This window comes from Dreissena polymorpha, chromosome 6 (assembly GCF_020536995.1).
Source record: "Dreissena polymorpha isolate Duluth1 chromosome 6, UMN_Dpol_1.0, whole genome shotgun sequence".
Classification (NCBI taxonomy): Eukaryota; Metazoa; Mollusca; class Bivalvia; order Myida; family Dreissenidae; genus Dreissena; species Dreissena polymorpha.
Genome location: NC_068360.1, coordinates 98,228,025 through 98,254,673, shown reverse-complemented (window position 1 = coordinate 98,254,673; position 26,649 = coordinate 98,228,025). Strand labels below are relative to the sequence as shown.

The following is a 26,649-nucleotide window of genomic DNA, read 5'->3' as shown; positions in this document are numbered from 1 at the left end:
TGCTTGATGATTTAAAAAAGAAAGTCAACAATGCTAGTGGTAAGATGAATACTCAACGTCGCGCAAGACTGAGATTGGATAGATTGACACCATTAACGAAATAATCGCATGTCTGATTTCATCCTCACGTGAATGTAATATTTTAAACTTCCTCGTCTTTACACTGTTTTAGTAAACATGGAAATAACCGGGTTTCTTTAGGCCAGAAAAAAAGACCAGTTGTTTGACGGAAGAAGGAAACAAATTATAGCAATAGAGCGTTAAACAAATAAAAATATAATTTATTTATTTCAGTTTTCGATTTTATCAGAGGCAAACAAACAGCGCTTTATATTACATATTTTATCAATATGTATTCAACAGTTTTGTCAAACGCATTATCGACTAAAACATAAAGTAATATAAGTATTACGCAAAATGTTTTTAAATATAGATCGTTTATTAGCCAAGTTGTTGACACATCTGAAAACATTCTTGTTTATTCTTAAAAAAAAAATCAGCTCTAGAAAACACACATACACACACGGAAATATACATCATTATGTAAAATAGATAAAAAAAACAAAGCTATTGTCAAGCAATATGGTTCCCTACCGGCTCAACCATTGTCAGAATTTTGTTGTTGTTGCCATAGCAGAATTTTTGACGTAGGAACAAAATGAAAGAACTTTTAAAGTTATCGCAGGGTCCAGAAAACCACCAATTTCATCAGTATTTCTAGTCTATTTGTTGCCATAGGAACCAGAATTTTTTACGTAGGAACAAAATGAAATGACGTGCATAATGTCCATATTGACATCTATCCATGTTTCAAGTTTCATGAAAAAATATTAAGAACTTTATTAAAGTTATCGCAGGATCCAGAAAAAACTTGACTGACGGACTGACGGAGGGACAGAGCGCAAACCATAAGTACCCTCCGGTGAAACCGGTAGGGGACAAAAACAGTCAATGATAGATCGACACACGGGTGTCTTCAAACTTTTAATTAGGGTCTTCATCCTTGTTAAACAATTTGTTTCACTTGTATTGCTTGAAGTCCGGCTTAGACCAACCTCTTGAAAAATTGTTTAAAAAACGAATTTCAAATTTCTTTTGCATGCACGTACTCGCCACTTAACGATTGTCTGGGAGACTGCTTCTTTCATTCGTGTCCCTCTTATGCTGTAAATTGAAGAGGACCTCGCTGCTTCGTCAATAGCGTACTGTCTACATAACATCATATTGCGTCTTTCAGTCTTCAGTATAATGTGTGGACTCTTAGCGGAAGTGGGCGGATAAAATTCATTCGGAATGTATTGGTTTTTCGCCGTTGTGGTGGTTACGGATTTGTTTGTTCCCAATATTTTTTATCTTTCTCAGTGTCATGTATGTTTCATGTACTCGCAAAATAAAAAAAAATAAACGGGTTATTTGTTGTTCCGTATTTTGCTTTCACTTTTTATCTTATTTCCACAAACCCTCAAAATTCATTTATCAAAACTGGATTCAGCTTTTGTATCATGCCATTTTAACATATCCACTGTAATTCTACAAAGGAATAAAACGTGGAATATTCAGAATGCATGTTCATATTTATCAATCATTTTGCTAGTTAACACATACAATGTTATCTCCTCGGATTATATTTTCACCGGATTACAAATTATAAAACAAAAAAGTGAAAATCCACATTAAAGAGCTATCCACTGCAGTTATTATGATTAACGATTGTTCATTTTCGTCGTTATCATAGTCTTAGATAGTGTTATAAAAACGGGATACGAATTCATGTTGGTAAGTAAGTGTTTGTAAGTAATTATACATTATAGACTATTAAGCATAATGCTTACTATATAACACGGGACATTGCATCTTCAAGTCACCTTAAAGGGGCCGTCCAACAGATTTTGGCATGTATTAAAGCTTGTCATTAACTGCTTTAAATGCTTTATATTGATAAATTTAAACATTTGAACTAAAAATCTCCAGTAAAAAAAAAGAATACAAATTTAAAAACAGAAGAAAAAACTTTAACCTCCACAGGGCTCGAACCACTGACCCCTAGAGTCATGGTAGCTTGGAGTGAAATGTCTCCCGACTTTACCACTCGACCATCCACGCTCACGTCAAATGGTGAGGTATTTTTTTTGCTATGTAACCAATCCTCGTAGTTTTCCAAAATATCGATTCGCGTCGAACGAAGCTTTAATCTATTGGACAGACTCTTTAACCTACACTGGCTACAGTAAACCATTGATGTAAATATATCGAATATTTCGATTCTATAGCACAATACGGATAGCAGTTAAAGTACACCGTCTTCAATACATCATGAATTAGATGTTAAAGACAGGTTCTGTACATTATGCATTATACAGGTATGCTAATATCTGTTTTAGGGTTATCTCCGGAATTTAAGAAAACAAGATCCGTCTAAAAATATGCGCTTTATCTGACACATACTTTGAGGTTACGTGTTTAAATGGCGAAATTATACCTTTATAAATGATACAAACAGTTAGTTTAAACCTATTTATTTTAGCTCGATTGCGTCGAAAGCCTTAGGCTTATATAAACGCTCTCGAGTCCGTTTCCTGGGCCTAGAACCAGTACTTGGTGTCTTTGGGGGAGATCTAAAGAACGCTCCCACGGTGGGGATCGAACCCGTGACCTCCCGGTCGCAAGGCGGACACCATATACATTACACCACGGCGACCTTATACAAACAGTTTCAAAGCCAAACTAAGTTTTCATATGTAATACAAAGGTGTTGCAAAAACTGAAATTATTGTTATCCGTCAAGGTAAATCAAACCCTTGTGCAACTAAACAACGGATCAAATTACGGCAGTAAGCTCTGTATGCAGAGTGTTTTTGCAAATGGGTACAATGTCGATTATTCATGTCGAGTGCGTATTAAGGTAGAGCACCCCTAATGATTTCCCGCGATTTATTTTACGATAATTGCCGATCTTCAATGATCGGTTATTTCCGAAAGATGCATTTTATTTTTTTCAAACTTCAAATTTTGATATATGTTTACGTAATTCCTTTAGAATACATTATTTTCACAATAAATATTGACTTTGATCCAAATATCATCTGAAAAATACGAGCTCGCGATTTCTTCAAAGATCGACGAGCCTTTTTACCTGTTTACTTATGGATATCTAATTTAAGCGTACACGAATGTGAAGTTGTCGTGACCGAGTGGTAAACGCGATTGATTTCAACTCATGGGATCTTCCCGCGCAGGTGCGAATCCTGCCAACATCGCATACTTTTTGCAACGCGTTTTATTTCTTTTCTAAAGTAACATGATTTAATATAGCATATAAGCTATGTTTATTGTTAAATATGTTGACATTTTTATGCACATCCTTCAATTTTTAAAATTAAAACAACGTTATGGCTAAATTGGGTAATTTTACTGCTGAAAATACGAATGATGCATGTTGCATTTTTATTTTTATTTCAAAAAGTAAACGGTAAATCTGTCTATTTCCTGGTATTTTTGCTGTAAATAGTGTTTCTATAAAAACTAAGTTTAAAATATAACTTGAATGATACTATTTTGAATTGTATGACACTTTGTTTTTAACCGACCCAATATTTACTTGGCTGAAATCACTTACATTTCCTGGCGCTCTTCCATAGATAAAAATTTGTAAAAAATAAATGTCTGTAAAATAATACTTATTTCATCTTGTTTAAACTTTAAACACCTTTACTGCATCTGTACACACCAACTGCATGCCCATATTTGGGAATTTGAATGAATTATGGAACTTTTATATACCCCAGGGGTGAAAATATACTGGCCAAAAACCGAGCGTGGGGGTGGTTTTGAGAAAATCGGTATTTTTTTAAAAAGCATGGAATGCCTACCTACAAATTTGCATGTAAATCAGTGAAATGATGCTGATTAAGAAAATAATTAATTTGATTATATTTGGATATGTGCCCATTAGGGGTGCGCTACCTTAAATATAAAATGTTTGCAAGCGGCATGCAATATCATTGAAATCGCGTTCAAAGGCATATTAAACGTAATGTGTTTATGAATAAACAAACTATTGAATAGTTACTATTTTGTATCTATGTATGCTTTCAATGTAACACTTTTTATTTTCGAATGAATAGATGAATTGAATATGTATATTTTTATAATAAGAGAATACATAATTTAACAATTTTTGGTGCTATCGACGCCAATAAATTGCCTTTGCAAGACTGGAAATACAAGAAAACAAAACATAAACTTACTTATTCGTTGGCCACCACCTTGAAAGGTCTTTTCAGAAAATGGGGCAGGGGTCAACGTTCATCAAAACGATTTAACCGCCAATTATGTGGAGTGGACTCGACCGACATAATTATTCTAAAGTATGGTAAAATACGATATGGTCACACACCGACCGTTACTTCAGTTATATGCGTATCTATGGTTATTCCGATTTTGTGTGTGATTCTTCTGTAAATTCAAACATGTTTAGTAAAAAATGGTTATCTTTATGGAAAAAGTTACGATGTCAAGACGAAGATTTGACAAGGTCAACTTAATTGCCAAAATACTACAGCTAGTTAGAATATTACATTAACTATGGACATGTGCTCAGCACTATATAAGCACTATATCAGGTTAGGTGTTGTAAGGACAAGATGGCTTCATTTCGTGTTGTTAATAATTGTATGATCTTATATTCTTGTATCATACTCTTGTATCATCAGATATATTTAAAGGCAGTGTTTTATTTATTATATCTGTTGTTCTCATAGTTTCTAAACTTAAAACGAATCGATGTTATATGCGCCTGATATTAATGCATTTTGAAAATCAGGTATTTCATGCAAGACATTATATATACTATGCAGTATAAATACAGTTTGTTTTTTACAATGTAGTATATATAAAGTTAAAATCAATCAATTTACAACATTTCTCTTGAAAATTTGTCGTGCGATAATTGGTAAAAATTGTTATGCATTATTAAACGAAGTGCCGTTGTGAGGTCAATACCTGAACATATATGAACAACAAACAGTTATGTTTTGTCAGACCATATGAGGCTTTATTACAAACACGTAGGTAATGATTGACAAAACATCCATACCCAATCATTTTTGTAAATAAAGTATCTTAATTAAACAGTATAATAGTAGTATTACTGTATAAGGAAAGAGGACAACGACACCGAAGAGGACAACGAGCGAGGCATGGTATTGTAATGCGCATGGGGGGGGGGGGGTTAGAGGGTTAGGGTAAGGGATAGGGGTAGGGGTCGGGTTTGGGTTAGGGTTAGCCTTAACCCTAACCTTAACCCTAACCCGACCCCTAACCTTAACCCTAACCCTAACCATTACCCAGGGTTATCACCCCTATGCCATGCCTCGCTTGTTGTTGTTGTCCTCTTCCCTACTGTATGTAGTGTACACTCAAAATGTAGACAACACACACAATAAGAACACCGTTAGTTAATGCATTTATTGATCAGGATCATTAAATTTATTTGTGCGGCCGCACCATGTAATGAACCTCTATACATTTATCGGAATGTTACGGTAAAACAAAAAGATGTCATTTGTGTTGAAATAAAACTTTTTACTACCGGTATGGTAGGTCTTATCAGAGATTGTACGACGACAATAAGTCTAGACTGAAGTTTAAGTAAACAAACAAAAACATGCATTTAGCATCAATATTGAAATAAATTAAATGAAATAAATATAATTTCTGAAATGGCTATCAAGATTAATTAATACTAATAAGCTACTTCATACATAAGTGTATGGCAATTAAATTAGTCAGAAGATGATTATTAAGAAGGACTGCAACCAGTGCTCCAGTATTTCGTCAAATCTTAAGGCCTATAAAACTCGTTTAAGTGAGGCCTTTTCTCAAGCAATCAAATGCAATGATAATAAAATAGTTTAAATAGACAAATATGACCCAATATAACAGTGACATTTATTACACTACCACTATCTATGTGAAAATATTGTATTTGTTGAGAGGAGACTATTTTGCAACAATTAAAATAACAGTTCAGAATATTTAACAAACATGAACAGTTAAACATTAAAACTTAGACTTTATTTACAACATTAAAAATGAAAATTAATGTAGCAGTAAAAAGTATTCATTATTATGTAAACTCGGTCCATATTAACGAAGATACGGATATTTTCAGAATATTCAGTGTAATTGAGTATTGCGCTGTTTAATTAAGTTAAACAAATAAATTAAGAAAAAAAACAACATCAAATGAGTAAACCGAAATCACACATTCTACTCATATACCAACTGTTCTGAAATAATGCAATACTTATGCACGAAGACATCAATTTAAGGTATAATATATACTACCGCACGAACAGTATAACTTAATAAGCACAAGTTTGGGTATTCTATATCTTTATGTGTCACAATATCAGTGCGCCTATGAATTCAATGTGCATAAGCACGCAGCAAAGTGTTATTTTATTCTATGGCAACAACTTAAAAACCTTGAAATTTGATAGCTTTTACCATCTCGTCTGTTACAAAGCTCTCAAAATCGGGTGCAAAGTGAATGGTTTACATTTGAACTTTATATGGCTGTCATATGCGTTACAAGTGTTTTGAAAAATTATTCATACCCTTTTAAATTGTCTGAGGTTATTTGATTGTCAAATATTTTATTGTGTGCGAGGTGGAACGTTACTTGATTTTTAAAGAGTCCAACAAAACAAGCTTTAAAAACGTTTCAGTCACGTCATATAGTATTGTTTTCGATATTTTTTGGAATAACGAAAAACTATTTCCTGATCCATGAATTTTCTTTATAATCGGTAAAGTAAGCATCCAAATATATCGGGCTTATCTTTTTCGATGTTGGATATATATATTCTTACATTAAGTTTGCATCAATTACTTTTGGAATCATAGCTAGATGTCTGCTATCATTAACATCTTCATTTACCATGGTTCATTCCATCATATGGGAGGTGCATATAAAATAGTAGACATTCTAACGGACCCTAAAAAGAGATTAGGCTCCGTATTGTTTTACTTAAGTTCGGAAGGCTGTTCGAATAATCTTCCTTGAAATAAGACAGCTGGTCTTCTAAAAACAAATAGTGATCAGTAAAAACGATGTCGATGTCACTGCCATTGTGTACATACCTTGTGCGTTTCTCTAGAGCCTATATAAAAGATAACAAACAATACATTCAGTTATGAACACTTTTATAGAATACATTTGTATGCCAAGTGTTGTAATTTTTAGTTTATGAACTCAATTTAGACTGCTTTGTTTGATGCCATGGGGACATGGTGGACATGTGTTATCAGAACAGGATACCATGTGGTCATCATTTCATAATAAAGACTAGTCTGGTTTGTTGCTCGGCAAAGTCTGCTTGTCAAATATTTCAACAGTTGCAATAATAAATATCAAATAAATGTAGGGTCCTATCAATGTCTTTCCACACATCCAAATATGGGAGGGTGGACAGATTTGTATTAAAAGCCAGGTGCAGTGAGAAGCTGGGAGAGAGTGGAATTGAACGTAGAGATGTAATGATACAATATAAGTAGTATAGGAGAGAGTTGGTGGCAGTTTGAGAGAGAATGGATTTTACCTAGATTGTGAAGACAGTTTACAAATAAACATTATTGGTGTATAGTTATTCTCGTAGTGTGTAAATAAAATGTAGAGTATATATTTTGTATTGAGAAGTTATAAACTTTTCCCCCGAAAATCGTAACACTATCCACTATCATCAATATCATTTAACATGTTAACAAGAGATGTGTTTGTCAGAAACACAATGCCCCCTAATGCGCCGCTTTTTTTTACCTTTGACCTTGAAGGATGACCTTGACCTTTCACCACTCAAAATGTGCAGCTCCATGAGATACACATGCATGCCAAATATGAAGTTGCTATGTTTAATATTTCAAAAGTTATTGCAAAACTTTACTGTAAGGTTAAAGTTTTGGTTTTGTTGTTGTTGACCTTTGACCTTGAAGGATGACCATGACCGTTCACCACTCAAAATGTGCAGCTCCATGAGATACATATGCATGCCAAATATGAAGTTGCTATAATCAATATTTCAAAAGTTATCGCAAAACTTTACTGTGAGGTTAAAGTTTTGGGACAGAATGACAGAATGACAGACGGAAGACAGACCAAAAACAAAATGCCCCCGATCTATCGATCCGGGGGCATAAAAAATAATATAAAACACAAGTTCATATATTATTTGTTTAAATAAACGTAAACAGCTTATTTATAGCATATGAATAACACACATATACAATAGCGTCTACGGGAAAATTTCAATTTGATGAGGAAGAATCAAATAACATATAAACACATATGCTATTGACATTGGTCGCAACTTGTTAAAGCCTTGAAGTGATTGGAAACAAGATTAATTAAATGCGCTTTGTAAACATATGTCATGACAATTCTAACAACGTTATTAATTCCCAAGTGATGGTTAAATCTTACTATGGACATATAGACATATGTTGGTAGAGTCAGTGCATACATGTACGGTAATACGTGACTTAGATCTTCGTGTGACTACACATATGGATGATGTGCTAGTAAGTATCAATTCTGTCATGCCATTATGTGATAAGGAAGTGTTGCATTAACATAAAATGTATCCTTTGTCGCATGAAATACATATGTACAATGTTGTTGTTTTTGTTATATGTACATAAAGAAATACCAATGGCATTTTAAAAATAATTTACGTCAATTGTGTCACGCGTAAATACTATGCCATATACGCAATGGACATGGTCACTTCAAAGGCCAAATGTCGACCAAAGCAATAGTGCAGCTTCTTAAATAATTACCAGCATGGTTTCCTATGGGCTCGACCAAATGTTGACAGGCATATTGATAGCTTAACATCTAGTGCTATTATATGATTTTCATAATCATGATTTCTAGAAACCAGCCTTTGGACCACCACGACACAGCGGTCGAGTGTATGTGAATGTATGTGTGCCTGCGTCATTTGCAGACTGTGAATTTGTCATTCGTCGTCCATTTTCAAATTAACTTTCAGCAAACGTTCATTGAGACAACGCGCCAATGTAACAGCCGCCCCCTTATCCAAAATGTTATGATCACAATAAGTAGTCATATGTCATATTTGGCCATAAAATGCTTGTCTAGACTTCAACTGTGTCTTTCATTCATTGTGAAATTATAAAATAACGTAGTATAAAAAAACACCGTAATAAGACAACGTGTCTCGTTTAAAACCCGCCTCTTTACCTCAATGTTAAGGTCAGGGTTAGATTTCAAATGTCAAACGTCTATGTAAACTTAAAGGTCAATGTTAAATGGCAATAAATGAGCTCTTCTGGACTATAACTACATCATGGATCGTGATAATGTAAAGAAATTTAACACACAAGTTCGCAATCTTAAATCAATCAAAAGGTCGAAGGTGACTATGATTCTTTTACTTTCATACTTTAATGTTTAATTGATAGTATTTAACTATGATATAGCTTCCTTATATTGATTGAAAAATGTTTTACTAAACGTTTATCGGTCGTCCGCCCATTGCGAAAGCATTGTTTGAGCGCATAAACTCGTACTGCTTTCCTCGGAAAGAAAAAAATGAATGTGAAACAGGAAAATTTTAATAACCAAACATCCGTTTTACTCAGTAAAGGACCGTGCATCTTCATCGTACCGAGAATATCAAACTGTTTTTGAGGCCGAATTGTTATCCTTTTAATATTTTTTAATTATGATTGAATTCCTCTTTCATATTCCTAAAGGTGAAACATATATCATAGATATCATTGGGAAAAATAGTCTGACCAATTTTCATAAAGATTTTTCAATCAATGTGGCTTCTGGAGTGTGAAATTAACGTTTAACGACGCACGACGCTCGACGGACGATAGGCGATCATAAAAGCACACCATGAATTGTTCACAGGCGAGCTAAAATTGTGTATATTGATAGAGCATATTAAGTATTAAGAGGATATGTTCAGTACAAAAGCCACAACTCATTATCAGTAGATTTAGAGCTATGCCCTTTTTGTATTGACCGTTTATTATGTGGAGAACACATATGTTGCTATAGATGGTATTATAATGAACCATCATATAATGATGGTTTGCTTAAAAAGAAGACGCAAAGTTTATACACCATAACTATCTCGTCGGTACTTGCAAGGTATGTCCCGTTGTAAATGTTGCATGGTCAAATAAACAATATTTAGGCTAGTATAAATAAAAAAATCATATTTGATAAAGGACATTTAAAGCCAGTGCGAGGAACAAGAACCATGTCTGTTTTTGAAGTAGTTTTAAATAATTCACTTTTGCTTCAATTAAATTTGAAGAAATACACAACGTTATTTTCTGGCGCAAATATTTAATTACTCGATGGATTCAAATAATAATCAATCAATTGAAATTAACGGCTATTAGAGGAATAGCATGGTAAAAATACTATATATCTTTTCTTAATTTATATAAAGAGCTATTATCCCTTTTAATTGTTTTGCACAATTCAAGAACTAAAACTAGAACTATCTCTTCCGTGTTTTTAATTATAACACTTGTTTTGTTTTTTTCTTGTGTAGAGCCCATTTACATAGTATTATTTAATTGTGCAGTTTATTTCTGTATTAAAAGAATAAAAATCAATTTCTTATTATAAGATTTTAAGAAAAAGTTAGTAGTACAAGAACCACAGCGTTGTATTTGATATTTGTAATTATTTATTACCCTTAATATAAAATGCATTAATTAATAGAGAACATATAACTTATGTCTTATTTCAATAAATAAATAAAAATGTGCGAGCTTGACGGACCTTTGCAGCAACATGATTATGCATTGATTTATATGCCAAGTTTTCATTACGTTTATGTGACACATCTACAATTTGAAGCTCGTTAGCGAGTAACATATATATGCATGAACGGCACACTATGAAGTGTCCGTTTCGGAGACCAAATAGACAACGTGAAACTTTATAGCCTACGGAATGGAAGCATTACGCAAAACGAAAGCCGACATGTTGGTACAGACTTCACAAACAGTTGCCTCCTTATTCAAAATTTGGGTCGCCATCCTTGTTTGACGATTTGTGTGAATTTTATTGAATGAATTCCAGTTAGACCGACATCTTTACCAAATTTCTCTAAATCACATGTCTTGAAAAACTCTCCGTCCAGTTTCTCCGTCAAGCAGGTATCCGCAACTTGTGGATTGTCGGGAAAACAGAATTTCATGCATTCGTGTACATCGAATGCAGTAAAACTGTAGAAGTCCTTGTTGAGTTGCCAACCACCTGCTGATTCCATTACTCCATATTGGGTCTTCCTGGATTCGTAGATTTTGAAAAGTGGACTTTTTTTATTTTCTGTCTTGTACAAAGGCGCCAAAGGTTCAGATGGTGGTGGTGGAAGTGGTCGGTCCTTCATTAATTGTGAATGTTTTAGTCGTTGTGATGGTTTTGGTGGTATGATAGGCGGACTTGATGGAGGCTTTAAATTTGCTTGTGCGGAATATTCTTTTTCTGTCTCCGTTTCATTGCTTCCTTGACTCTTTGATTTAAATAAACGGTGTAATTGTTTACCGCCACTGTCCAGTATTTCGTTTGCCGTTTCTTTGATCTTTTTTCCCCAAACGTTTAGCATTTCTTTATGAAGTTTATCGAAACCAAGTTTAGCCTTTTCTTCCAATTTGTGTTTCCAATTAGTGTCTTTTTTCTACAACATGTAGTATAAACAAAATGTACATTAACATAATACTTTATTTTGATTTAAGGGTGCTGGTTAACCAACTACATAGTATTGTATTCGTTGTTTTATCCGTTAACAAACCTTTGATTCACACTACAGATGTCAATTCACTCCAATAACAATCTTCGACAATGATATTTGCACATTGTGTACTATTTTTTATTAACATTTAACACAACGTTTTATGAAATTAAGTTTTTGCAAGCAAGAAACTTGTTTATTATAGTGACCTCTGTATAGATTGTAAGAATTAAAAATATAGCAAAAAACGTAATGCATCGGAACCGTTGGTGACATGAACCACTTAAAAAGAAAACCATTTAAGTAAATACATTGTATAAACCTTTCACAATCATGTCACCATACGAATAACGTTTATTTTTCAGTTATAGATGTATCAGCAATAAGATATTACGGGCAATCTTTGGCATTTAAATTGCATTGTTGAATACTAGTATAAGTTTTGAGGCGACCTCGGAGCGATTTGAATACACAACGAATATCAAATTACGGAAGTACGTAAGTATTGACAGTTGTTTTTGTAATAAAGTGCAAATCACTAATGCATAGTTAATGCAAACGGAGTGTGCAAAGAAACAATCGATATTTGTTGTAGACGTAAAATATATAAATGTAAAGAGAGCATTTAAAACAATATTTAAAACAACGTACCTTCACTGATAATGGTAGTTTGGGATACACTTCTGGCGCTTGTCCCTATACAGTAAAGAGCACACAATAATAATCAGCCGTAATGGGTGTAATGTGATAAATTTGCATTTAATTAAAGCGACTTAATTTCAAGACAAAGTGTCGATAAAGTAGAGGAAATACGTCAGCAAATAATATGAATATTGCTATAAATTTAGGTATCGCTTTGCAACGCTGAATGCAGAGCATTGAACACTGTGCGTGTCCGCGATTTTAGACATGTAGAACTTAAATAAATAACTGAAAATCAGTATAAACATAACTACACTTAAATTATTTAATGGTTCGATTCAAAGAAGAGAAAACAATTAAAGCAAATAAATACAGATATTGTCTTGTTTTGTATAAACTAACATGATGTCAATATCGGTGTACCTATTACGACAAAGACGTAATATGGAGCGTACAGGATAAGATTTCTAATAATAGCTTTATCGCTAATGATCAATTGAAAAACAAAAAATGTCCATTGTCGTTAACATTCGGAGCCTTAAACAAGCTTTGCAAAACAGAACAAGTCAAAGATAAATTTAGAGACTTTTAGATTTAGAGATAATTAAAAAAATATCATTGATTATGTATTGTCTTAAAACATCACAGGTTATTCGCACAAAAACTCTGTATAAAACAGCAGCATTATATTTATTTAATTTATTTTTTAGCAATTTGTGTAAAAGTTATGCCCTTACCACTCCTTTTGCAAAGGCGCCATCAGTGGAGGGCTTTGCAATAGGTGCTGTGAAATAAAACAAGCCAACCTTTATCGGTACAGTCACATTATATGGATCGGGTTTACTTACTTAAATGGTTTCCAGAGTTATCAACAACCGTGATTCACAAAGGTATGTTGTGTTTTATTATATGCATAGAATAATGGCGATGAAAGACATAAAGTCATAAAAAAGTCATCGCGTTTACATCTTACCGTAACGTAAGTTATTCATACACATAGCATATTAGTACATAAATGAACTGTAAAGCTGGTAGTTGGATTATTTCAACAAATAGTAATGTGTTCTCCCTAAAAATAAAATAAAAAGTATTTAAAAAAAAACAGACACAAAACAGGGCAACTTCACATGAGGCCATGTTCGCATGCAACATTAACGACGAATCGTCATAGCACAAATAAAAACATAGCCAAATGCTCCTTCTTATATTATCCGAAAATACTGCAATAATAAATTACTTGTGTATTTGTTTTGAAATCGCTCTACAGTTAATACACTAATTTACATACGTGATGCTGTACTGTAGCCCGTCAAGTCTTCTGTGGGCAGATCGTATTCTGTAAACAAAACATCTCAACTATAGTGATTAAACAATATGATTTACACTCACAATTTGCCAATTGAACATGAATTTAGATCAAAGGATACAAGTTCTCAAATATATTTGATGATGCTATGTAAAACAATTCCGTGTTAGAGTTTAGCTAATTAGAGCAGCTGTGTTTGCTGATCGAACAAATTTAAGATTTTTGTGCGAGTGGTCCCATGTTATGCTCATCTATAAGTCAATATACATGAATGCCTTCGAGTGCTGTTAAATGGCCATTGGGACATAATGTGTGTTAACACAAACCAGTGAACACTCTTGATACAAAAATATATTTTAATACGCCATGCCAATAATTATCAAGCTTTTAATACTATGTCAAGATTTAAGTTTAAGTATATGTATATACTGAATAAACTGAATATGACAGTGATGGGTATTTTAATTATTATAGATTATTAAAAAAAGAATTATGACTACTTTGGAGAACAACACATACACAGAACCGATATCCAAATTGCGGAGTCAGTTTTAACATGTATATATACACTTTTCTTCCAATATTTACGTTTCAATGAATGTAGCAGTCAAAAAACTATTTTTTATTGAAACTCTCTCCAGTGGAATATAATTTCTAGGGATATTTCCAGAAAGTAGTATGATCCATATACTTTTTTTATATGAAAATTCTGCGATTTAAATGCGCACCAACATACGTGATTGTACATTTGATAAAAGTTAAAAATACCTCTGCGACAAACAAGCACACAATCTCCGGCAAAGTGCCTACGATTTAAAACCATATATAAAAAAGGTGAAATGCAGAAAGTCGTGTGCCATATTTTCCTTGCACTAATAAGTTCCTTTAATAACTACATGCGTTAATTGGACGGAAATTTAGTTTTCACCCGTACCATTCTGAATATTTTAGTATATGGTGGTTTTAAACGATTTAGTGCGCAAATACAAGTCATTTCTGTTGATAAGGTCTGTCTGCAAGGAAGTCACTTACAATGCAATAACTTACAAAAATAATTTCATTAATGAGACGCGTCTTGCTCAATTGGATCTTATGCCGTAAGCGTAAAGCGTAGTTCCGAACAGACTAGTCATTAAGTACGCTGTCAACTAATGAGAACGCGGAACCTTGCGTGACTTAATTAATATTGGACAGTGTGGCTTCTGAAATGTGCAGACTGGTCTAGAGCTACGCTAGCCGCCTTTGGCATAAAACCCATTTTCGCATGATACATTTGTGTTATAAAAGAAAACCCGTCTTTACTATAAGCAAAACGCTTACGTGTTTGTTTCTTGAAGAGTCATAATGGGAGTGCTTTAATTTCTTTTGAATCTGCACACAAGCACGCAATATAGTGTACCAAAAAAAACCGTGAAATTTGATAGCTAGTTATAGCCAGTACAAACTTATACAAAGCGACTCGTTAACAGTTTTGGTAGTGAATATGTTCAAATTCAGTCAGGTATACTGCACTCAGTCGCAAAAGATCATTCCACAAGTGTGGCTATGATATTAATTAGCAAAAACATCATTTTTTATGAAAAATATTCCATACAAATATTTAATGAATACAATATTTATGTAGATTTAATTGTTTCAAGGCCATCTGTTTATTAATAGCGGAGCTACTTATATTTTAATAATGTATTACACAGATTATCAGGATGCAGGATCACGACGAGATCTTGTGGGTACCGGTAAATGGTGCTTTTTTTCGAATAACTTTTTTAAAACAATTTTTTCTTAAGAATTTCAACTAGTGCATTAAATAAATAAAGATTTTTGTGTTGCTTATGGCAATGTGTAATAAAGCAGAATTACGTTATTTAATAAGCCTGTATTCTTGTTCACAAATTCTATGTGTACTGCATTCATTTATACGGTAATGCTTCATGCAACCTGAAATTGTGTCAACGATTTCAGGCGTATTCAAGGATTTATTCTTATACCTTAAGCATCAACACAAACTACAAGAAAAACTGTATTTTATGCAATAAAGATTTTTGGAAATGAATTTCAATAAAATGAGTTATTTGCAAACATAAATTTCTTAACGGTGTGTCTACATTGTGTCCAGCCATTGTGTAAACCCCTGAAAAGCCAGTTGATTCTGCACCATGATTATGCACACATTGATTCACTGTTTAATTTGTACATTATTGAATATGTTCAAAACACAAACCTGGAATGGACATGTACAGACTCGGTCGTTTCAGCCACGTCATATAGAATTGTTTGTCTCGTTTTGTGGGAATAACAAATGAATGTTCCCTGATCCATGTGTTTTGTTCATAATCTGTAAAGTTTTCATCCAAATATTCGTTTTTGTCTTTTTCACTTGTGGGTTCATAGACGCTGACTTTTAGGGTGTCGTGAATTGATTTTGGAATAATGGCGAGATGTCTGGTGGAGGGATCATCGTTTTCCACCTTCGTCCATGCTATAATTTGGGCGGTGCATACAAATTGCAGCAACTCCAATGGACCGTGAAAAAGAGCATATGCGTCGTATTTTTTCTCGTCGTCTTTTAAGCTAATATCATTCCAAGGCATTGAATCAAACATGATTTGTAGCGGTAATGGAATACTCTTTTGTTTCAGTCCCAGAAAGCTGTACGACGTTGGGTCATCAACTTCCACCATATTAGCAACCTGGTCGTCTCGAAAATAAAATACACAATCACCAGCCGAACATTTCAAATATTTATATGGCGTATTTTCATTTTCAATAACGCCGTGTAGTTCGAGTATAGAATTTTCTGGTACAAGTTTTCCTGAACCTGGGCTCAATCCTTTTAAACAGGAGTCCATATCACCGCCGACTTTTACAAACCTAGGGCAATTCTCTAGTACCTATAAAATAAAACAGCCAATGTTGACGTTAGTCGTAAGCAACTATAAATGTGTACATGATCACAATTTCTAGAATAATATATGTAAAACTTATGAAGCTACTTAGTCAACCTTAATTTTAAAGTACATGTGGTAAAAATATTTAAATATACAATATAACTAACACAGATATAAAAAATATGCAACCTAAAACTGAATTTGTTAGTTAACAGTTACATAAGTTGAAATTAAGACCTGTGTTATTGTAATGAACCTCCTTGGTCGTTGTGAACTTTTCAAAATCTTTAGCGTTCCCCTATACTCCGCAGAAATCCAAACCTCTTGTCCTTTTAACTTTTTTTGCGTGGTAACCAAACGTTCACCTTTGTATTTACGACTTGCATCTTCATCGGTGAATGGTAGGACTCGAACACGGGCTAAATTAAAGTTCCCAAGTTTATCCAGTAGAACATCGTCATCATCGGGGAGATCTTCTTCGGTTGGCACCTCATAATCTGAAGGTAATGTCCTTACAAGAACTGGAAATGTGTGGTTACCGTTCTTGATAGCAGTCAATGTAATAGCTCCTGTCTTCAAAGGAAAATGTGTCGCCATTTTGATCTCAAATACCCGAATACCACAATTTTTCACCATGCCAAACAATTCATTTTATGCACTGTACTCCATTCGAAGTTTACAATTAACCATTCGCCGTTCAAAACATTCAGCCTTAGCACATTATGTCCCAATGCTCATATTAACGGGTTTCAAGTTACATTAGCGTGCGTTCATGATTCAATGATTACTCGTTATCTATGTAAATGTGTCATCAAACAAATACTAAGAGCATGTTCGTAAACTTAGATGTGTTTTTGTTTAAATCGATTTTCGATAAGTTTGCTTTTACATTATCGCGTGATGTAATTGCAATTTTACCAACCAATCCTGTATACGTTTTATAAACTTCCTGAATTATTTCAGCAGCTGACAGTGTTCGGAAATAACAAGTTTGTTTTCCTATTTGTTTTTATATTTAGATCACATTGATGATACACATTCAAAGTAAGCGGAAAGCATTCAACTCACGATTGTTTGGTAAACACTTCGTTTTTTTCATATGACAAACAGCTGGTGTATGATAACATACTTGTTCGGAAAATTCGAAGCCACTTTAAACTATAGAATTAAATCATCTGCTAAGTACTACGAAGTGCTAACTTAATTATGCTTTCATCATGGTAGTTTCTGCTAAGTACTACGAAGTGTTAACTTAATTATGATTTCATTATGGATTTTTTTATTAACATTAATTTACAATGAACACTTCATGATTGCACGAAATGCATATGTAAACAAATGTAAATTTGATACTATAACAAATCTTAAATCTTATCTCGTCGTGATTTTATTCTTCTGAATAAAGATACAACGTGTAAGGAGCTTGCCTGAATACTGTTTTTACATAAGAAATTTAATATATTTGCTTAAGTAAACAAGACAGTGATTTGACATAATATTTAAATTCAACTGCTTCCATTGAACATAGTCTAACGTTTATTGGTTGATTTAGTAAAGTTCGATCCGTACGTAAAACGATTATCGGGTTGCAGTTTGCACGACCGTCTGCACGAAACTCAAAACAACAACTTACTACTGGTGTTGGCTTGTATATTTGAATTGCATACAAAAACGTTACCTATGTTCACTAGTGATTCAGCTCGTAAACGGCAGCCTAGTCTTTTAAGAATCGTGATGCACTTAAATATAGATTGAAGTGTGTGTGTGTTTTCTTAACAAAAACGGATTTGATACATTGCAATAGTTAGTATACAGAATACAGCGAAAATTTTGTGTTCAACACGGTGTCTTTTCTTATCGAAACGGATTTGATAAATTGCAACAGTCAGTATATAGAGTACAGAGCAACTCAATGCATTGCAAATCACCTCATTAAATGTCCATGTCGGGTCTTGATGCAATGGTTTGCCTGGTTTCATATGAGCATACTTGCAGGGCACCAACATGATCTTGCTTATTGTGCATGTCTTTATATAGACTTAACATATTTTATAAATTCCACATCGGACCCATTTATGCAGGCAGTATGAAAAGTTTCGGTTCGCATGGGCCATTACTTGCTTAGCGGTATAACTGAGTACTTTTATAAGTAATTCGACGTAAAGACTGACCAGTATCTTAAACGGATGTTTGTCACTTTTTGCAACAATTCATCTTCGATATTCTTTCGCAAGCGTAATTGCGAGACGTACTTAAAATGTTCTTCTTCTTCTTCCCTTAAAGGGACCGTCAACCGCGATTGACGAAAAAAATAAAAATTCTAAAATACCGTAATTTTTTTACAATTATTAGTTTCTATTGATTAAAATATCACGACTGGTATATTACATTGTGGAGTACAAGAGTCACTTGTGGGGTAACTTGTCGAACGCTTTGCTACTATCAAGTAGCACAGCATCAGTCTGGTCACCGTCGTCCAAGCACGAGGCAATGTCTTGTATCGTTAGTACAAGTTGGCTTTCGTAGAGATGTCTTTGCCTGAAATCATGCTGGATGTCGGTGAGGATACTATGGTGATCCAGGTGAATCATAACCTTATGATATGCTGCATGGTCTTGCAACAGACGGAGCTCAGGGATATCGGCTTGTAGTTTGCAGGAGTTGTGCGATCGCCATTCTTGAATATTGGAGTGACCATAGCGTGCTTCTAGACGTCGGGTACTCGATCTTGCGTGAGGGAGGCTTGAAACACTAGGGTCATTGCAGGGGCAATCTCATTGGAAAATTCCTTGAGGAATCTTGGTGGTAGGCCGTATGGTCCTTGTGCCTTGCGCATTGAGGGGGTATGTCAAGCAGAAGCTTTCTTATACCATTTTCAGTGATTTCGAAGGGTTCTACCGTCGGATATTTATCTGAGTCCATTGATGGGGTGTTAGCTAGGTCTTCTTCAGTGAAGACGCTGCTGAAATGTGAGTTTAGGATTTCAGCTTTGGTCACTATGGCCGTTGCCTTTTAGGATTTGGATCCCGGAACACTCACACAGTTTGCTGTTGATAAAGGAATCAAGCTTCTTCGGATTTTAGTCGCTGGTGACGAGGTCTCTGACATAGTTGTTGTAGGCCTTTTTACATTCCTGTTGGGTGTCTGTTTGGAGCTGCTTATGTGTTGTTATGTCCTCAGGTGTGCTGTTGTTTTTAGCTTTTCTGTATGCTTCATTTTTCCTATTTCAGAGGCGTTTTACCTTCCTGTTTATCCAGGGTTTATCCAGGGTTGGTCGAATCTGCTCAATGTAATTTTTGAAGGTACGTTTTCCTCCATGATAGAGATACAGCGATCCTTGAAGGTTTTTTCTTATTAGGAATTTCTTATTTATACTGTTGTTTTAGTTTGAGAAGATGCCATTTTGGCTCTCCCAGTCTATATCGCGGAGGTTTACGTCTCCTGCGAACCAGATAGTAGAGTTTGGATGCTGAATGTGTAGGCTGTGTAGGGCCTCCCTCATATCTTGCATGTAATTAACATCGTTACTTGGAAACATGTGTACATGGCTGCATCGATGAGTGTTTTTGTTAATGATAAAACTAGTTACTTTATATATATTATAGTGTACGAAGGACAAAAATATAAAGGGACCGTTCGATATTTTTGTTTTACTTTAACTATTCTTTAAATTAAATTATTTAGTTTATTTTTCTGAATAAAATGCAAATGGCATACCAAGAAAAAATAATATGATTAGGTATACTTGAACGCACCAAACAAATAAGATTTTTTTTCCTTTTAAGGAGGAAAAAGATCGACAAAAATGTGAAACGGATCATTTTTATTACTATTCCGTGGATTATATCGTAGAGTATGCGTATACAGATGTCTGTTAGAGTGAACCTAGTGAAACAAACGTTTGTATACATTTGGGTCGACTTAAAATGTGGGAATGTAGTTTAGTTGTTTGTAGTCTAAAACTTTTTATTCACAACAAACTTTAAGGGCAACGAAATAATATTTTGCAAAAAATCCTATAGAATCAACTTAGTCTACTAAATCCTACAGATAATTCAGTTTTAATCGAAATGGATGTGTAGGTGCTGTTTTAATGCACGTGTAATATGATGTTAATAGTATTCTTGCAAACAAAATGTGCCTTCATTTCGAACGAAAAATATTCGGATAACAACCGATTAACTATAATAAATAGTGTATTATTGCGCTTCTAGTTTGAAAACGCAATAATTTAAAATATCATTGAGTAATTAGATCATGTCATATCTAGTGCATGTCAGTATTGACTTTTAACATTGGCTTAATATATCGTACGATTTCCTTGTATCGAGTGTAGCAACTAGCATACTATTAATTGGCGAGGGACGTTTTGTGCCACTACCAGTTCGTGCCACTGATATATGTGAAGGTAGGCATGGGACGTTTTGTCCCACGGATACTATAGAGGTGGATAAGTGTGAATACTACCGTATATTGGGTCTGAATCATAATGGGAAACTGTCGCACCTTTGATTGTCACTTCTGTGCAACAAAAAAAAAACAACAACATGGTTTTATTTCAAGATTATTTATTCTGGTTTACAATACACAGAGCAGATACATTACACATTTCAGAATTAGGGGGGGGGGGCTATATAGGAGTCACTTTGTCGGTCGGTCTGTCTGTCCTGAAAATTTCATCCAATCTTCACCAAACTTGGTCAGCAGTTGTATCTAGATGATGTCTAGGTCAAGTTTGAATATGGGTCATGCCGGGTAAAAAACTAGGTCACTGAGTGCGTTTTAAACCGAAAGTTTGCCTGGACCATAACTATGTCATTTATCGTTAGATTTTAAAATGACTTGGTACATTTGTTCACCATCATGGGACAGTGTGTCATGCGAAAGAAGTACGTCGACATCTCCAAGGTCAAGGTCACAGTTGGAGTTGCCCATAAATGAGCTTGTTCTGGCCATAACTTTGTCATTTATTTTGAGACTTTAAAATCATTTGGCACATTTGTTCACCATCATTGGACGGTGTTTCATGCGAAAGAATTAAGTCGATATCTCTAAGGTCAAGGTCACACTTTGAGTTCAAAGGTCAAAATGGCCATAAATGAGCTTGTCTGGGCCATAACTATGTCATTAATTGTGAGATTTTCAAATCATTTGGCACATTTGTTCTCAATCATTGAACGGTGTGTCATGCGAAAGAATAACGTTGATATCTCCAAGGTCAAGGTCACATTTTGAGTTCAAAGGTCAAAAATGGCCATAAGTGAGCTTATCTTAGCCATAACTATGTCGTTCATTGTGAGATTTTAAAATCATTTGCCACATTTGTTCACCATCATTGGACGGTGTGTCATGCAAAAGAATTACGTCGATCTCTGCAACGTCAAGGTCACACTTTGAGTTCAAAGGTCAAAAATGGCCATAAATGATCTTGTCCGGGCCATAACTATGTCATTCATTGTGAGATTTAAAAATTACTTGGTACATTTGTTCGAAATCATTGGACGGTGTGTCATGAAAACAAAATTACGTCGATATCTTCAATGTCAAGGTCACACTTTAAGTTCAAAGGTCAAAAATGGCCATAAATGATCTTGTCCGGGCCATAACTATGTCATTCATTGTGAGATTTAAAAATTACTCTGTACATTTGTTCACAATCATTGAAAGGTGTGTCATGCGAAGAATTACGTCAATATCTCCAAGGTCAAGGTAACACTTGGAGTTCAAAGGTCAAAAATGGCCATAAATGAGCTTGTCCGTGCCATAACAATGTCGTTCATTGTGAGATTATAAAATGACCCTGTATATTAATTTTGTTCACAGTCATTGGACGGCGTGTCATGCGAAAGAGTTCAGAGTTCAGGCCTTTTTCTGTCTTTTTTGGGAAAAAGTACCTAGCAAAATTGTGATTTTTCGAGTCGCGAAATCTTCCAAATTGGGAAGAATTTTCATCGACAAAAGCATTATTTGGGCAGGGAATTTTTCCAACCATTTTGGATAAAAATCACATAAATTATGGTTATATATTTTTAAGTTGTTTAAAAAATAACATTGAGATATAGAGTTTAATAATCATAAGTCTTAAGACACTTCTTTAAATATTTTTTTTTTTTTAATTGGGATTTTTTTTAGAATTGGGAAAAAATAAGCATATTTGGAATTGGGAATGGGTTCGACTATCGGAACCGTGAGATAGGCAGAAAAAGGCTTGAGAGTTCAAAGGTAAAAATGGCAATAAATGATAATTGCATAATAATTCTTAAAAATCGCCATAAATTAGCTTCTATTGTTTTGTTAAAACAGCATGCAAAATATTCTGTGTTAATGCAGCATGTGGGATATACGTCACGTCTGTGACAAAGCTCTAGTTTAATAATGAAACCAACAAGTATATTATGTATTATTGTATTATATAATTTTTTATTTAAGTAGAGTTTTTTTCTGAAAATTTGAAGATGTGTGCAATATTTCATGTAACTCCTATTTTTTTCCATTTCCAAGTTAGGAGTCCAAAGACCCCTATTTTAAAATCCTAGTGAGACCCCTGTCAATGTTGCTCAAAAGAAAATTTGCCGATATAAAAACTTGTTAAATATTCCATAAAAATTGTTGTGACATTTTACCAAAAAGCGGGATTGTCCTGCCGAGACACCTAAACTGATCAATAATTTCACCTTTACGTTAGTAATTATTTGGTATATTTCTTACAAAAACTTTATATTTCAGGCCAATATCTATGATAAATGTGTTTAACAATTTCATGAACACAAACGATTCTGAATTTTTCCGGAAGTAAGCAAACATGTGCATGCGTGTGATTCCATAAAGGGAAATGTGGCTTATACGTAAATTAGATATCCAATCAAGACACTGTATTCCAAATGAACATGTGGAACTCATGTAACGTGATGTGAACGCTTCGAGCAATGTTATTATTCAACCAATTGTTAATTTACTCTAAATTTAGATTGATGCAATATGTTCGAACATTCTGAAAATCAGTTGAAAAGGAAACAAAATTTATGTGGAACATTGATGTGTAACAGTCAGCATTCAGTTTGTTTGATTTTTTTAAATCAGTGTTTTTGACATTTTTTTAACTGAGGTGACAGGGCCCTCAATCTATCAAATCTGCAGCCGCAGTTAGTATCATGATTATTATATCTCACCTGAAAAGATTTTTTTTTTTATAGAAAGATGTGTCTCATGATTATTATATCTCAATTCTATTTCAATTTAATCTTGTCAAACATATTTAATTATGAAAAAAGAAATGAATATAGTGCAAACATGTACAGATGTAATAATGAGAGAGAGTAAGTAAAAAAATCCCCCAAAAAGGGAAACGCCGCGAAAATTCTCCTTCATGAGGGTAGCGACCCGCTTCCCCTAAAATGGATTGAGGGCCCTGGGTGATATCATACACAGTTTTTTTTACTTGATAATGCGGAATTTGGCTTTTTTTCAGTACATGTATGACACATCTATCGACAACAAATAAACCCCTATCATTAAAACACCATGTTGTGAATGCCTGATAAAAAAATAATTCGCAGAAAAATCACTGATAATATGTCAAAAACAACACTATTAGCAGTGGGTTGTAAAATTGAGCAATTAATGGATTAGTGATGGTTAGTTTTAGCTGAACATTTTTTTTGTAAATTAATGGAAGGTATGTCAATTTTTACAAATGTCGGGACAAAGTGTCTCATATGGGGATGCGCGGACAAATGCCCCAATAGCAGGATTTTTCCTTCAAGATCAGGACATCTGGCATATGGATATATGTTTTTTAAATGCTATGGCCTTTTGAACTCTTTATAGAAAGCAGAACATCCATTAAATTTGGTGAATTTATTATCAAAGAAATTTTCATTTTGGCGACAATTATTAACAGTTACATGTAATCCTAGCAGTAATCAATTAATGAATGGCTATTTGTCAACGAGCCCTCAGGTCAATCAGTATATCAACAAGAAACATAACGTAGCCTTAAATAACCATATTAGTCTATCTTTTGATATCCAATCTGGTGGGTTCCCTAGCTTCCCAATCGCTTAAGTAACGCTCCATTGGTCATTGTCGGCTCGGGTACTACTTACATGTACTTCGGGTACTCTTAAGTACACTTACATGTACCCCGAGTACGGTAAATATACTAAAGCGTACCCAGGAATTTTACGCTAAATCGGTCGTTGTCGGCTTTGAAAAAATAATTGTGTTCACATTTATGTCAATTTTCTGTTAATTGGCTTCTATATTATCAAAACTTATACTCAAAAAGCATGTTGATGCAGTTTTTTTAAAAGAGAAGTTTGTTTAAGATAATCAATTTCGTTTAACTGTAATTGGTAGCGCATTTTCTGACATCGTATTTTGGGAGGGAATACAACTTGGGTACAGTCTAATATTTACCGAATACGTTAAGTTTATTTACCGTACCCGGGGTACATATAAGTAAACTTACGAGTATTCAGGTTACATGTATGTAGTACCTGGGCCGACAATGACCAATCAAGCTTAAGTAAACCAATAAACATGTTCACCGGTTGATTTTTTTTACTCTTTTTATGAATGTAAATTTTCATTTATACTTATGAAGTATGATAACAAAACTTGGTCACCAATCAGAGGGTTTGGATAGCAAAGTAAATGACAGATATATTCTGGAGAAAGATAAACAAACACAAATGTATAGGGTTCTTTTGAAAAAGAACTGTGTGGACCTCTTAAATCTTGCTTAATCCAGGGAATCTCTAAGCAACTCTTTAAATATGACATTGACACAAATATTTTAAATTCTAGCAAACCTTACACTTTTGCTTTTACAATCCTAGGAGGCTGAATTGGGAATTAAAAGACTCTGGTCTCTGCAAGATTCATTTTAATGAGTATGGGGTTTTAAAAAAATGGTTATTCAAGTGTAATAAAACAGACAACAGAAGAGCATCCTTATAGCACTTAGATGTGTTAATTGCATCTTAAAACCTGGTCTTGTGACACACGTGAGTCATCCAGGAAGTAGGGTAAATTGAAAACAGAAATCTTCATGTATCAGATGTGGCTAGAGGTGCATATATCAGTGGATCAACATTAATATTTGCAAAAAAAAGATTAATGTAAAGATAATTGTTTTAAGAGAATTACTTACTAATAAAAATGTCTTGATGGTTTAATTTGTTGACAATATATTTCATTTCATAAATAGTTACCAAGAAGTGATAGAAATAAGAACAAATTCCCAGGCAGTGCACTGAAAAATTCTTAACAGGGCTGGCTAGTTTGAGTTTCATAAAAACAGGCTTGTAACATTTTCTTGATCTCTGGTAATAACATAATAATTTGGACTTGGTTGGTCCAACTACTGATTTTTAGCGAGGCTGTTGTCATAGCCAGCTCGTTGTGTCGTGTCGTCCGCCGGCGTCATGCTCAAACCTTAACATTGCCTCTAAAATCAAAGTGCTTCCACCTACAACTTTGAAATTTCAATTGTAGATGCACCTTGATGAGTTCTACACGCCACACCCATTTTTGGGTCACTAGGTCAAAGGTCAAGGTCACTATGACCTCTAAAACAAAAAAAATTCTGACAAGCTTTCGCAGCCGAGCGTGGCACCCGTTATGCGGTGCTCTTGTTAAATCTTGCCATGAATTGAATGATTTGCGAAAACAGAATAATTATTAGTATTATTAGTCTTGCCATTCCACATAGTGGAATTATAGGTCTATAAAAATTGGTTCATTTTTTATTGTACCTCTTTGTTAGTGGCTCAAGCATTTGAACGGTCTGAAAAAGACCATGTCGCTTACGTTTCCACTCCAACAGTTGCATTGTTTTCATCAGATCTTCACAAAACTTTAAGAAAATGTTTCTTTACAAGTCAAATAACTCCAGTATGTTGGAGTTACAGCATTTGAAATACATAAAATTGGCTATTTGGACCACAATTTCCTAGAGGTTTGTGCAGCAAACAAAATTGTCAAGTTCAATTGTTATAGCTGAGTAAAGCCAATTTGGCTGTTT

General features: G+C 34.2%; 1 protein-coding gene across 1 annotated transcript; it reads right to left on the bottom strand.

The window, feature by feature from the left end:
• Positions 1–10,871: 10,871 nt before the first annotated feature.
• On the bottom strand, positions 10,872–16,372 carry LOC127834610 (uncharacterized). The gene is made up of 5 exons (XM_052360620.1): positions 15,956–16,372; positions 13,717–13,764; positions 13,166–13,212; positions 12,438–12,482; positions 10,872–11,732 (listed from the first exon to the last, which is right to left on the bottom strand). Exons 1-5 carry the CDS (start codon positions 16,335–16,337, stop codon positions 11,073–11,075), a joined length of 1,182 nt encoding a protein of 393 aa, XP_052216580.1. The 5' UTR covers positions 16,338–16,372; the 3' UTR covers positions 10,872–11,072.
• Between the last annotated feature and the right edge of the window lie 10,277 nt (positions 16,373–26,649).

What these genes read in the sequence shown, in the direction of transcription:
- LOC127834610 (XM_052360620.1), bottom strand. Translation starts at nt 16,337, where the DNA reads ATGTTTGATTCAATGCCTTGGAATGATATTAGCTTAAAAGACGACGAG. An exon ending in GGGCTACAGTACAGCATCAC is followed by an intron (nt 13,213 to 13,716) that starts GTATGTAAATTA and finishes TTTATTTCACAG; the next exon opens with CACCTATTGCAAAGCCCTCC. An exon ending in GCGCCTTTGCAAAAGGAGTG is followed by an intron (nt 12,483 to 13,165) that starts GTAAGGGCATAA and finishes TTTACTGTATAG; the next exon opens with GGACAAGCGCCAGAAGTGTA.